Source organism: Neodothiora populina, assembly GCF_041146345.1.
Source record: "Neodothiora populina strain CPC 39397 chromosome Unknown canker_contig_15, whole genome shotgun sequence".
NCBI classification, from domain to species: Eukaryota; Fungi; Ascomycota; class Dothideomycetes; order Dothideales; family Dothioraceae; genus Neodothiora; species Neodothiora populina.
In genome coordinates, this window is record NW_027191413.1 from 1,086,323 (window position 1) to 1,099,208 (window position 12,886).

General features: G+C 50.8%; 5 protein-coding genes across 6 annotated transcripts; 3 read left to right on the forward strand and 2 right to left on the reverse strand.

The window, feature by feature from the left end:
* Positions 1-44: 44 nt before the first annotated feature.
* Positions 45-1,342, reverse strand: AAFC00_002729 (uncharacterized protein; the record flags this gene model as incomplete). The annotated part of the gene is made up of 4 exons (XM_069342087.1): positions 45-236; positions 297-900; positions 962-1,188; positions 1,256-1,342. 4 exons carry the CDS (start codon positions 1,340-1,342, stop codon positions 45-47), a joined length of 1,110 nt encoding a protein of 369 aa, XP_069198591.1.
* A 466-nt stretch (positions 1,343-1,808) lies between these two features.
* On the forward strand, positions 1,809-3,472 carry AAFC00_002730 (uncharacterized protein; the record flags this gene model as incomplete). Its single annotated transcript, XM_069342088.1, has 2 exons — positions 1,809-1,836; positions 1,944-3,472. 2 exons carry the CDS (start codon positions 1,809-1,811, stop codon positions 3,470-3,472), a joined length of 1,557 nt encoding a protein of 518 aa, XP_069198592.1.
* A 1,771-nt stretch (positions 3,473-5,243) lies between these two features.
* AAFC00_002731 (uncharacterized protein) lies at positions 5,244-6,972 on the forward strand (the record flags this gene model as incomplete). 2 transcript variants are annotated; one of them, XM_069342089.1, is made up of 4 exons in its annotated part: positions 5,244-5,356; positions 5,404-5,524; positions 5,575-6,305; positions 6,357-6,972. In XM_069342089.1, the coding sequence occupies 4 exons, from the start codon at positions 5,244-5,246 to the stop codon at positions 6,970-6,972; spliced, it is 1,581 nt and encodes a 526-aa protein (XP_069198593.1). The 2 variants fall into 2 exon arrangements, with proteins under 2 accessions (XP_069198593.1, XP_069198594.1); XM_069348481.1 differs by lacking the exon at positions 5,244-5,356 and having other exon boundaries at positions 5,450-5,524.
* Positions 6,973-9,092: 2,120 nt separating this feature from the next.
* Positions 9,093-9,428, forward strand: AAFC00_002732 (uncharacterized protein; the record flags this gene model as incomplete). The annotated part of the gene is made up of 2 exons (XM_069348482.1): positions 9,093-9,132; positions 9,187-9,428. 2 exons carry the CDS (start codon positions 9,093-9,095, stop codon positions 9,426-9,428), a joined length of 282 nt encoding a protein of 93 aa, XP_069198595.1.
* A 1,266-nt stretch (positions 9,429-10,694) lies between these two features.
* On the reverse strand, positions 10,695-12,683 carry AAFC00_002733 (uncharacterized protein; the record flags this gene model as incomplete). The annotated part of the gene is made up of 5 exons (XM_069342090.1): positions 10,695-10,768; positions 10,821-11,514; positions 11,565-11,842; positions 11,903-12,241; positions 12,305-12,683. The coding sequence occupies 5 exons, from the start codon at positions 12,681-12,683 to the stop codon at positions 10,695-10,697; spliced, it is 1,764 nt and encodes a 587-aa protein (XP_069198596.1).
* Between the last annotated feature and the right edge of the window lie 203 nt (positions 12,684-12,886).

A 12,886-nucleotide genomic window follows, 5' to 3' on the forward strand; every position in this document is an offset into this window, starting at 1 on the left:
TTTGGAAGCTTCGATCGTAGTGAACTCCTCCCGCTGCATTCAAATCAGCCGTCGTCGAGATCCATGTCCTCCTGGTCTTGGTCTGCTCGCTCGGCGGTAGCCGGCGAAGTCGTTCGTTCCTTGCCCTGATATTCGCTACCTGGTGTGACTTGCTCTTGACCTTGTGCCTGACTCTCTTTTGCTCTGGCCTCCTCTTCTTCGGCGGTGGGAAATGATAGATGTTTCCAGTCTTCAATCTGCAACAACATATGATCAGTGTCCGTGCCGTGTATTGATCATCATTCGCAAATGCTTACCTCTTCCGTAATGCACCTCAGTCTGTCTCTGATGCTCTCCACAGCAAAAGCACCCAGGAGCAGGCGCAGGGGCGGGAAACTACAATGGCCAAGCTGCCAAGTCAGCTCTGCGCTTTTGACAGCAGACGTAGGCTGTTGTTTGCTCAGCCATTGAACCACACGCCTGGCGTGAGCCGCAGGCGCATTCTGGCTTTCGTAAGGCTGACTTGGTGGCTTGACGAAGAAGTGACCGTAGGTGGGAAGTTCACCCATGGCTCCCGAGCCGTCGTTCGCATGCTGATCAAGACCAGTTGGCTCATCCAGCCGCAGATGACCGGGTGCGAGCAGCGTAGCTTTGATGTTGAAAACATCGACTTCGTAAAGCATGCTCTCCACCAACCCTTCGACGGCATATTTCGTGGCGCAATACGGGCCCAGGCCGGGCACACCCAACGCACCAGATGTAGATGAGAAGATGAGGTAGCGACCGCTTTGCTGCTCACGAAAATAGGGAAGGGACAGCTGGATAATGTTGAGAGTTCCGAAAAAATTGGTTTCGAATTGAGAGCGCAAGTCGCTGAGATCCTGATCTTCACATGCGCCAATGACTCCATAACCAGTACAGCTGTTGCACACGAATGTCAGTGTGCTTGTCATGCTATAAGCTTGTATGGGGATTGCCTTACTTAACAATGATATCCATTCGTCCCCAATGCTGTATCGTTTTCTTGTAAATATTGTCCACCGTGCCGGCGACTCGAACGTCACAAAGCAGACCATACACCAGTTCATGCCAGCCTTGCATCTGGGCCATAGTGTTTTCTCCCGTACGACCTACGGCGGTGACCTTATCACCATGTGAGATGCATGCCTTGACAATGCTACGTCCCATGTGGCCTGTGGCTCCAAAGACCTAGTCATCCAGCTCAATCAGCATTGTGATTTCGCAGCGGCGGTGTAGCATGGACATGGGGACTTACCACCCATACTTTCTGCGAAGGTGGATTCTCTTCGCCAGGTGGATCTACAGTATAAGGCAGCGCAGCGGGGGATCTGGCGCTTGCCATTTTGTTGCTTGTCGCTCGTGATGAGCGTGTGGGACACAGCAATGTCAGATCTAGCGGAAGCACTCGGGCTCTCAATGATCTTCACGCATTTACAAGTTCTTCCTCGACCTTCTAGAGCACGATGGCGGAACAATCGCTTGGCATGGTCTTATAATATATTACTTGTTGCAGATATGAAGCAGGGTTTAGCAATAATTGTAATTGTATCTGTACCTGTCCGAACTCCGGCCTGCCTTGTCCGATGGGCTGGGGGTGATGACGGTGTGGGGTCACCGCCCTGTATAGACATGTTCGGCACGTCATATCGTTCCATTTTCTGCCGCCCGTCCACCGCATCCATCAATATCATTTTAGCTTGACCATGTATAATAGATCAATCTACAATACGGTATAGCGGATAATGCGACTTTAACACGTGACGTGTAGTACAACAAGCGCGTGCAAGCGGTAGGCGCGTCAGTCAAGAATGTCCAAGGCGAAGCAAGCAGCCTACGGTATGTCGAGTGCATCTTCACAATTTCTTCTTCTTGCGCAATCCATACTCTTGTTGTCATCGCCAATGTCAATTGTACCTAGTTCAACCGAATTGACATGCCTCCAGCTGCAGCCCAGCAACAATCGGGCTCGTCAGCCTCTGGAGCATATGGCTTTGCGTCTGGTTTCCTCGTTGGCCAGCTGACACTTGCCTTCATCCTCTTCCTCTTCATCAAGTTCTTCATCTTCGGCGAGCCCCCGAGTGCGGATGTAAGAGCGGCGACTCGTGCCTCTCACAGACGTCAGCGCACTCTATCCCATGCCTCATCGCTTAATATTCGCAAGCGCCGTCACTCCATGTCCTCTGCTTTCACCTTGAATCGAAAGACTAGTCTACTGGGTCTCAATGCCCCATCCACCAGGATTGGAGGTGCCGTAAACAACTTCTTAACGACAGAGCAGATCTTGGCAAAGACTTACTACAATGTTGACGGTCATCAGCCAGAGTCACTGGACTGGTTCAATGTGCTCATTGCTCAGACTATCGCTCAGCTCCGGGCAGATGCACTGCAAGACAATGCCGTTCTCGACTCACTCACCACCGCCTTGAATGCGCCTGGCAAGCCTGACTTCATTGATGAGATCCGCATTACCGATATCTCTCTTGGTGAAGAATTTCCCATATTCAGCAATTGTCGCGTTATTCCTGTGGATGAAAACGGCGCTGTTCTACCTACCAATCAGGGTCGCCGGCGAGGCGGCAATTCGAGGGCTGACAGAGGAGGCATCGGTGAAAGTCGGCTGCAAGCTCGCATGGATGTAGATCTGAGCGATGTTGTCACTTTAGGCATCGAGACAAAACTCGTCCTGAACTATCCTAAACCATTCTCCGCAGTGCTCCCTGTGGCTCTGACTGTGAGCGTTGTGCGATTCTCAGGGACTCTCTCCCTTTCCTTCACTCCATCCCAAGGACCTCCATCAGACCATTCCACCTCTGGCGATGATGCTGGGTCAGCAACTAGGTCGCCCACGACTTTGACATTCACCTTCTTGGACGATTATCGACTAGACTTGTCTGTCCATTCACTCATCGGCTCACGATCTCGACTCCAGGATGTGCCAAAGGTCGCCCAGATGGTGGAGCAGAGAATACACGACTGGTTCGACGAGCGCTGTGTTGAGCCGCGGTTTCAACAAATAGTGCTCCCATCACTTTGGCCTCGAAAAAAGAATGTACGTGGTGGAGCAGACGAAGGTATTCCACCTGAAGATGATGCTGTCCCTGCAGTGCCTGGCTCGCTTATCACCCCCTCACCATCACCGCCACCTCTAGAAGAGCCAAGAGCCACTGCCCAAGCAAATCACGGCAAAGCAGCACCTCCTGGCGTGAAAGAGTGGGCAGAGCAGCAAAGACCTCTTAATGGGAAGGCTTCGCAAGCACGAGCCACGTCTCGAGAGCCGAGCAGGGATGATCAAGGCCTCAGGCGACGCAAGAGTGAAAGAAAGAGCAACCAAGGACGAGGACTAAACACGGATGAAGATGAGCTTGAACGAGCAGGTGCCGAGATGCGTGCGGCCGAGCTGAGGGACAAAGAGAAAGGCAAAAGAGGCCGAGACCTTGTTCGTTCTTCGCATCGAGGGAAGCAAGACCAGTAGTTTGAGAATCACGTAGGGCAGCCTTGCAATACTCCAGCACGCCAGCCGCGATAGAGTCGTAGATCAAAATCATACATGAATAAAGATATGCTATGAAGCCGCTCAAGTCGTACATTGTGACTTATCTACACAAAAACCATAATACAATAAGTCCTGCTTCTCGATCTCTGGTAGCTCCAAAATGACCGGTATGAAGAGCATCACCAACCTCATTTAAATACAGACGCAAGCGAGCACAATGGAAAATCGTCGGCTTGTAGGGGACAGCCTGTCGGCCAGACCACTGGTCTAAGCCGTCGCCTCTTGAATTTTGAATCTTGGATGAAGCAAATCTTCATAAGTGTGGCCTTTCCCATTGATATTGTGATGCGAATGCTCCGGGCCACAATTTAGACAGGGTCACCCTCTCTCCACGCTGACTTGCGAGGTAGAAGCTACGAACGGCAAAAATTGGAAGACTTGTCGTTGTATGTAGAGAGGCGATGACAATGCACTCCATCTTGTATAATCGATATAGTGAATCTGACTATCATCATGAAAAATATGCGTCGTGTCACCTTACCTAATGAACCATACACTACCGAGGTGCATATGCAGTTTCGCTGCCACTGTACGTACATGCAGCTACAAGTACTTCTACTGTACCAATGGACTAGTGCCGACGCAGATCAAAGCTTGTTTAGACATCTGCCTCCCTCTTCATGCCATGGTTGCTTTCGCTGAACACTGCTTTTTCTACGCAATCAAGATGCGCGGCAAGCTACAAATCATTCGGTCGATCTTCTACAAGATGACACGTCGGCAAGACCTGACCACCTTGATGTGGTGATGCGGCAGAAGCTGAAGATTGTGTTTTCCCCCGAACGCCACCAGCTCGTCCTGAAATCGTGCGCCAGGAACACCCAGGCCCCTTTCTCTTATCTCCTGACTTAGACCCCGTGTGGGGCAATAATACAAGACGACACTTGCTAGAGCCTTCAGGTTTTCCGGCTCCATCTGCCTCGAAGACTAGCCAGGAGCAACATCAAAAGATGTACAAGTGACTTTGATAAGACTCAGTTCAGCCTCCTGGCTTAGTCTGGGTCTTCTGTACTCTCTTGACATCATCCTGTCGAACATGCCGCTCCAAGTTTCCTACAGCTGAGGCTGCAGTCATGACAATTCGAAGCTGTGAAGACGCCAACCTATGTGTATATGGGCGGCCTGGACCTGATCTTCGCGGACCTTAGATGCTGTTCAGGTGGAGTTCGGCGAGTCTAATAAGGTTTCTACCGAGCACATCCTTATTGCGTCTTCGTGGCATTTTTCTTGCCCGTTAACATGCACTAGTGCCTCTCCTTGGCTAGCTGAGTTGCTTTATACTGAGGTACAAGCGTGGAAATGGTGTTTCAACTACTTGATATATCAAATAAGGCGGCACATAGGACCTCTCCATTGAGCCGTGGTTGCAAGATTACGCGTCCTATTCGCTAAATGGTCGCACTGCCATTCGCGCAAGCTCCACGATGGCGCCTATCCCATGTCTGTTCTGATTCCAAAAACCTCCAGGCCCATTTTGGTATGCACCTTGACATGGGAACCCCTTCTTCGAGGCACTTCGCCTCGGACTCGGCTAGGTATATATCACAGACGTTCGACTCGGGCAATCGAGTGCCTTCGCGCTCTGATGTAAGTCGTTTTTTTTTTCGAAGAAGTTGCCCGACTTTGGCAGTCATTCTTGATCAAGTCCTATATGTAAATTTTTAGTCATACTATCCTTATATTTCTCGTCATGCGCTTTCTTCCGCTCATCTTCGTCCATACGGCTGTACTTGCCATCAGAGCGTGTGCCGCCTGTACACAGTCCAATGGCAATTGGTATTGCTCGCAGGTCGAGGCAATAACGTTAGTATATGCATACAGTCGAGCAATTATTGACTAATAGCCACTAGCTATCTCAATTTGGGAAAGGCTGGCTCCTATAACCGAGTCTCATTAATGAATGATAACAATGGTGAATGCGATTTCGCGACATTCAGCTACTCGGGATCAGTCGCTCCGTTCGACGAAGAGGTCAGTACGAAGTATGGCGTGATTGATAATGTTGCTGAGTGATCATACAGCTATCTATCCACCTTCGTGGGCCCCTCTACCTGAAGCAATTCGCGTTCTATACCCCATCAGGCTCGGCTGCTAAAGCTCGACGCAATGCTCACGTGAACAAGCATGTGCGAGATGCTCACAAGAGAGCTGTAGTGGCAGACAATGTCGAGATCGAAGAACGTGCTACTTCACTGACATGCCCGGGCTCGAACAGCACTAGCTATACGAGTAATGGGAAGACCTTCACCATCGAATGTGGCTTTGATCGACCAGGAAACATTGGAATGGTCTACACAACAACCTTCTCTGATTGTGTGGACCAGTGCGCTGCTAAAGCTTCATGCGTTGACGTCAGCTATCTCGCCAACTCAGGAGGCGCATGCTACATGAAGAGTTCTATTCTCGCACCTAACTACAACGCGAATATCTACGGTGCAAAGCTAGCAGCATCCCAATCTTCTTCGGTGAAATCTAGTACATCAACAAGCAAGAGTTCAAGTGCAACGTCGACTTCCAAGACAACAAGTTCACTAACTAGCTCGAGCAAAGCCACATCGTCAAGTACCACTTCGACGAAGCCAACCTCATCATCTTCAAAGAGTTCTTCGACTTCAAGTAGTAGTACTCCGCCTGCTGCGACTGGGGGCTCATGGACAAGACAGTCTTACTACAGTTCTACAGCTGGCACAGCTCAGAATGTGGTGTTCTTGAACACCATGGGTGGCGGGACAGTCTCTGGCGTATGGTCTTCGTGAGTTCGCTGTCGCCTTTCGATGAGAAACCTGCTCATGTTTCACTACAGATACTTCGGAAATTCACTATCATACTCTTCCAGTGATGGAACCAAGGCTGCATCATCTGCGCAGGTCTTGTCCGACATGACACTTGCCTCTTCGACAGAGATCGCCCTGTTCTCCGGCACCTCATGCTCGAGCGGGAGCGGCTGTGGCTACTACCGTCCCGGAATCCCAGCATACCACGGCTTCGGCGGTGCTTCGAAGATATTCGTCTTCGAGTTCTCGATGCCCAATGACGCGTCCGGAGATAATCAGCCAGCGATATGGATGCTGAACGCCCTCATCCCAAGAACCCAACAGTATGGATCATGCACATGCTGGGGTAATACCAACGGCTGTGGCGAGCTCGACATCTTCGAAGTCCTTACCAAAGGCGAGACGCGCATGACGAGCTCGATCCATGGAAACCAAGCCAGTGGTGACTCAGACTATTTCGCCGGACCCATGTCTGGTACCATCAAGGCTGCAATCGTCCTTGATAACCAGCGGTTTCATATCAAGATCCTGAACTCTGCATTCAATATCGGATCGACCCTCAGTGCTACAGATTACGCGAATCTTGTCGCTAGCACTAATCCATATGTACCTGGCGGGAATGTTTCGACTGTGACCCTGTCGTAGTCATATGAAGATAGTGTAGCTCTGACTCGGAGGATATGTTGTAACCCTCTTCACCAAATTACGAGAACTTTACATTCATAAATAATTTGACACTGCGTGACTTGAGATGCCTGAAGCAATACAGTCATTCTATACGCTGAGGTGACTCAAGGTGCCGGAAATAAAGTCTTAAGGTATGCAGTGTCCTTGAACGGCATAGCATCAGGCTTGGCACAAGCCATCTCTACATCTTATGATCCTTAGAGGTAACTACAGTTGTATTTGATTAGATCCTGCAACCCATCACAAGCCCAATCATACACCGTTTCGTGTATACCAAGTAAATCTATAGACAAGCACAGATGTAAAGCCATTGCGACCTCGAGTTCGAGATAAGTTCTGTTGTTTGTACTTCTAAAGCCCACTACTCTAACGAAGATGCCCGACCCAGCACTAGAAGTCAACGAACACATCGACGTACTAGGCCAGCAAGCGTCTCTAAAACTATACACGCAAACATCGTCTATCTACGCAGTGCCAGACGACTCGTTATACCCAGCAGTGATCCAACGACTACAAGCAGGTCTAGAACAACTGACAGCGCATTTCCCATGGGTAGCAGGTCAAGTCGTCAATGAAGGCGCCCGCGAAGGCCACACGGGTGTTTTCAAGATCAAGACGCTGGGCAGGAGCCCTCGACCAGTGGTGAAGGATGCAAGGACAGAAAGTGCAGCGCCGACAATGGGCGACCTTCGACGAGCGAGGTTTCCGTTCACGATGCTGGATGAAAGCCTTGTGGCTCCGCGAACTACACTTCCGCTGGATCCTGAGCAGTTTGCGGCGAGTCCGGAAGAAGTGTTTCTTGTTCAAACTACTTTTATCACTGGGGGTCTGGTGCTCAGCTTTCTGGGGCATCATCAGGCGATGGATATGATTGGACAGGGTCAGGTCATTGACCTGCTTTCGAAAGCATGTCGGAATGAGGCCTTCACTAGCGAGGAGTTGTCGATTGGTATTCTTGAGAGGAAGAATCTTCTCCCTCTTCCTGATGAGTTTGATCGCTCGGAATTCACGCATCAGCTTACTACGCCTCCTGTACAAGCAAGTCCGGACAGCACTTGGATGGAGGTAGAGCCGATACCGCCTCCCTCACCTCCCCCTTCCCGATGGGCTTACTCTGCCTTTCCGCAGAAAAACTTGCATCACTGAAGTCATTGGCTTCGCAAACTGTCACTTCGCCTCCTGGCTACATCTCTACAGATGACGCGCTCACAGCTTTCGTCTGGCAATCCATCATGCGCGTCCGGCTACCGCGCCTAGACCCAGCCAAAGAAGTGAACTTTACCCGAGCGGTCGATGTTCGAAAGTATCTGAAGATACCCACTACATACCCTGGTCTTGTGCAGAACCTGACGTATCACAAGTCCACGCATCATAAACTCGTAGACGAGCCACTAGGTGTAATCGCATCGCGGCTTCGAGTGGCCGTAGATCCCAGGACTTCGACGCTTGGTCACGATACGAGCGCCCTTGCTACCTTCTTCGAGCGGTCTGAAGACACAAGTGCTGTGTCTCTGGTTGCTGGCTTAGACTTTTCATCGGATCTGATGCTAAGTTCATGGTCGAAAGTTGGACTTTGCGATCGTGATTTCGGCCTGGGGACTCGGCAAGCCTGAAGCAGTGAGGAGACCACGATTCACTCCGGTCGAGAGCTTGATCTATCTGCCTCCTAGAGGGCTCGATGGTGAGATTGCTGTCGGGGTTTCTCTGAGGGAAGAAGACATGGTGAGGTTGAGTAAGGATAGTGAGTTTGTCAAATATGGAAATGTATATTCCATGATTTGACTCTGGCCGGTGCAGAAATTGCAGTTCTGGCCATGTGATATAATGTGGTATTCACCTTCACATAGTGTTGACAGGGAACACTTTCTTGCATTAGTCTATCGAGTGTTGTCCAATATCGAGCACTTTTTGTTGTAGTTCGACATGTCACAAAGCGATCTGACACTCGTCTTCACCTCCGCCTTCACCTCCACCTTCACGTTGATCAAGGTGGTCTGAAACTCCACCAGCTTTCACATACCACTCAGAGAAGCTCCTGGTTCACTGTGAACACAATCGACCACTGCTGCCATATAGCAATGAGCGGTCCGAGCCACAGCATGAACAGCGAGGGCGATGGTGAGTGCGTAAGCTACTTGAAAGAAAGCGAGACTGAAGACTGATCCCTCGAAGGACAGGACGGTGACTACTGGCTTGACCTTGAGAGATTGGTCTCAAGGATACTAGACTACAACATCAGTGGGTCCATGATAGCCCGGGATCTCACTCCGGACGAGTTCGCAGCCGTGAAGAGAGACTTCACAACCGTGATCCTTGCCCTTCAGAAGATATCGAAGAGCTTAGGCGGTCGTGATAGACCAGGTGGCGAGGAAGCGAATCGAGCGAATGGACTACTTATACGCTCGCGGTACTAACATAGCGGCGCAGGATTCCAGAGAAGCAATCGCATCGACGATAAAGCAAGGAAACATAGCATGAATCATGTTTCGCAATTGGCCATGACCATAGCGAAGACAATCCAGAGATTGAAGAAACCTCAATCGGCTTTCCACCAGGAATCAAGCAGTAGCGATGAAGGCAGAGCAGGAGGTGTTATCGCCAAAGCACCAAGGTCCACTAGTACGAATGTACGTGTTCCGATACTGTGGTCTGCAGAAGAGTGGCGAAGAAAGACACCAGACCCTGAAACTGCCTCAGATCTTCACCCGAGCCGTCCTGAACGATCGGACATTGTCGTGTACGATCTAGACACTAAGATCAGATACACCTGGCAGGTCAGACCAGAGGAAGGGCTCAAGGCCGTCATGGAAAAGTTCGCCGTGGCACGTGGCAGCGTCTCATGGACTGACCGGGTTCGTTTCTTCCATCGGGGTTCTCGAGTGGATTCAACCGAAAGCCTCCCTTCCCGCGACATCAAGGATGGGATAAGCATATTCGCTAGAATAATTTAGGACGACAAAGGCATGTCGTAAGCATAGTGCAGTTCTGCTCTGGATCATGCGCGACCAGAGATCATGGAACAGGGGTTGCAGCGACTCGATGATACGATGCTAGTACATCGCATCATGCTCCTTGTTGCTAGAGAAGATGATCAGGGCACTGATCGCCATCACTACGTAAGATACCCAAGCGCGAGGTCGGATGAGGAAGCTGACATACACAGACAGACAGTCAAGGGATCATGGTGAATGCGAACCTCGGGGTAAATTCGCAAATGCAAAAACTCGAACGTTGTAGAGGAGGTATGGTCGAGCGAGGGACACTCATAATGAAGTGCGTCTAAATGCGAACAATATCCGAAGGGGAGCTAGATCTCCCTGTAATCAGATGGCATGATAAAAGACGCAGATCTTGGCATGCTGGGTGGCACTTGGCACATTATTATGCATGGGTCACTTGCGGTCATCCCACTTGCCACTTTTGTCACACTCGGGACGAGGAACAGCTTTCTTACATCTTTGCAATACGCCAAAATGAAATTACCACACTATGAAATTCGTCCGCATGCCCAAATAGTACATTGCTGTAGGGAACATGATGAATAACGCCATGGGCACTCCTGTATATCCTGTACCCATGATGATACACCTATGCCACTATAACGCTTAGTTGGCATGCTAGCTCCCAGCACCAGCCGGCCACGGAGAAAAGTTGCGTCTTTATCGGACTGAACGCGGAGATTACTCGCGGGAAACATCGCGACCGAAGGTCTTAGCCTTGATCCAGTCAACAAGGACGAGGACACGGTTACGAGCTAGATGCGGTTAGTGACTGAGCTTTCATGTAAGGGATTTTGAGCAACTTACTGCTGAAGCACATGCTGAGGTAAGCGCTGCGCCAAAAGAAATAGGTGAGGGTACCACCACTCGCAAAGTTACCGGTCAACCAAGAAATATCGGCAACGGCTTTCTCGCTACCGATGTATGCAAGCGAACCCTGGTGAGAGTACTCGAAGGGTCCCATCTGCTTGACCCTCCTGAGGCGCTTCTGGAGATCCTTGATATCGTTGAAAGCCTCGTCACGGCTCTCCTTGTTGGGTGCCTTCTCTTGCACGTCCGAAAGCTTAAGGAGCTCGGTCTCGATCTCCTCAGTCTTGGCCATCTGGTTGAAGAGGCGAGCCAAGAAGCTGCCCTCCTGGGCTGCGACCTGGGCGGTAGGAGCATAGTTGGCGATAGCGCAGTCACCAACGGCCCAGACATTCTCTGTACCCTTGACGACAAGGTATTCGTTGACAGCGAGACCACGGCGAGAGTCCTTTTGAGCGGGGATCTGGGACATAAGGTCCTTGACGAGAGGGCGAAGTGCGTTACCGGTGGCCCACACAAGTAGACCGAATGGGATCTTCTCTACGATCTTCTTACCATCGGGACCGGTGGATTCAGCTTCAATGTACTTGTCGGTGACTTTCTTGACCATGGTCTTGGTGCGGATATCAATGGTCTCCTCCTTGAAGGTTTGCTCGGTGTAGTCAATCAATTGCTTGGAGAACATGGGAAGAACCTGCGTCTGGTCAGTCAGGAAGTCTCAAAAGACAGCACAAAGCAACGTACGCTGGGGAGAGCCTCGACAAGGGTGACCTTGAAGTTCTTGGTAATCTCGGGCATCCACTTCTTGAGATCGCCAGAGAAGAAGTCCTGCAATTCACCAGCAAATTCGACACCAGTAGGACCACCGCCGACGACGACCATGGACAAAAGACGCTTGACTTCTTCAGGATCTTGGTCCTTGAAAGTAGCAGTCTCACAGCAGTCCATGATGCGTCTACGAATTGCCTGAGCATCGCCGACCTCCTTCAAGAAAAGACCATGTTCGCGGACACCGGGGATACCTAATGGACATTGTCAGACAATCGCCACATGAATGAAAAGCACTTTGCACGTCTGCTTACCAAAGGTGGCGTTCTCGGCACCAACACCGACAACGAGCATATCGAAAGGCACTTCAGTGGAAGAAACAGATCCCTTTACTTCAGACTCATCGTTGACATAGACAATACGCTTCTCATAGTCGATCTTTGTAGCCTCGGCCTCGTAGTACTTGACGGAAGCTTTCTTGTGACGAAGGAAAGAACGGATCGGCTCCATGATAGAGCGGTGCTCGATTTGACCAGTAGTACATGACGGAAGAAGGGGAGTGAAGAGGAAGTAGTTGCGCGGAGAGATGACAATGACGTTGTAGTTTTCGGTGTCGAGATTCTTGAGAAGAGAGACGGAGCCCCAGCCAGTGCCTTGCGCAGGTTGTCAGTGGGGTATGCAAGAGGACAACAAGAAGAAAAGAAGCATATCAATACCTAGAACGACCAGAGTCTTCTTGCTTGGGTCAGGAGGCTGCTGGTCAGGAGGATTCCTTGACTCAACAATGCCATAGGCAACCCAGCCGAATCCAGCGATGGCGGAGAGATAGGTAGCTCTCCAGATCCACTTGAGAGCTCTGAATCTGCTCTTCCTGGGCTTGGCGGGAGCAACGGGAGCAGGGGCAGCATCAGCGTACGACCGTCTGAAGGACGAACGAAGCTGCTGAGTCTTGCACTGAGTAGCACGTGCGGACTGGATTCGTGACACGAAGGCCGACCTCGGCGTAGTCGCAAATGTGCGCCTGGCGACATGGCGGGCGCCAAGTGCAGCGCTGACAGAGGCGGTAATGGGCCTCATGGCAGATGCTTGAGGCATTTGCAGCCTCAACAGTCGGAATGCGACGAGAAATGGAGGGGGGGATAGATGGGGAATGAAATAGAGAATCAGTGAGCGAAGCTGCTGGGAAATATTATTCAGGGAAGCAACTTCCCGGTCGCAAACTTTCAAGCTTTGACCGCGTTGCAGTATCTTGAACCCATTGGAACGGATTGACGTGCGTGCGGCATACGGCCGGCGCG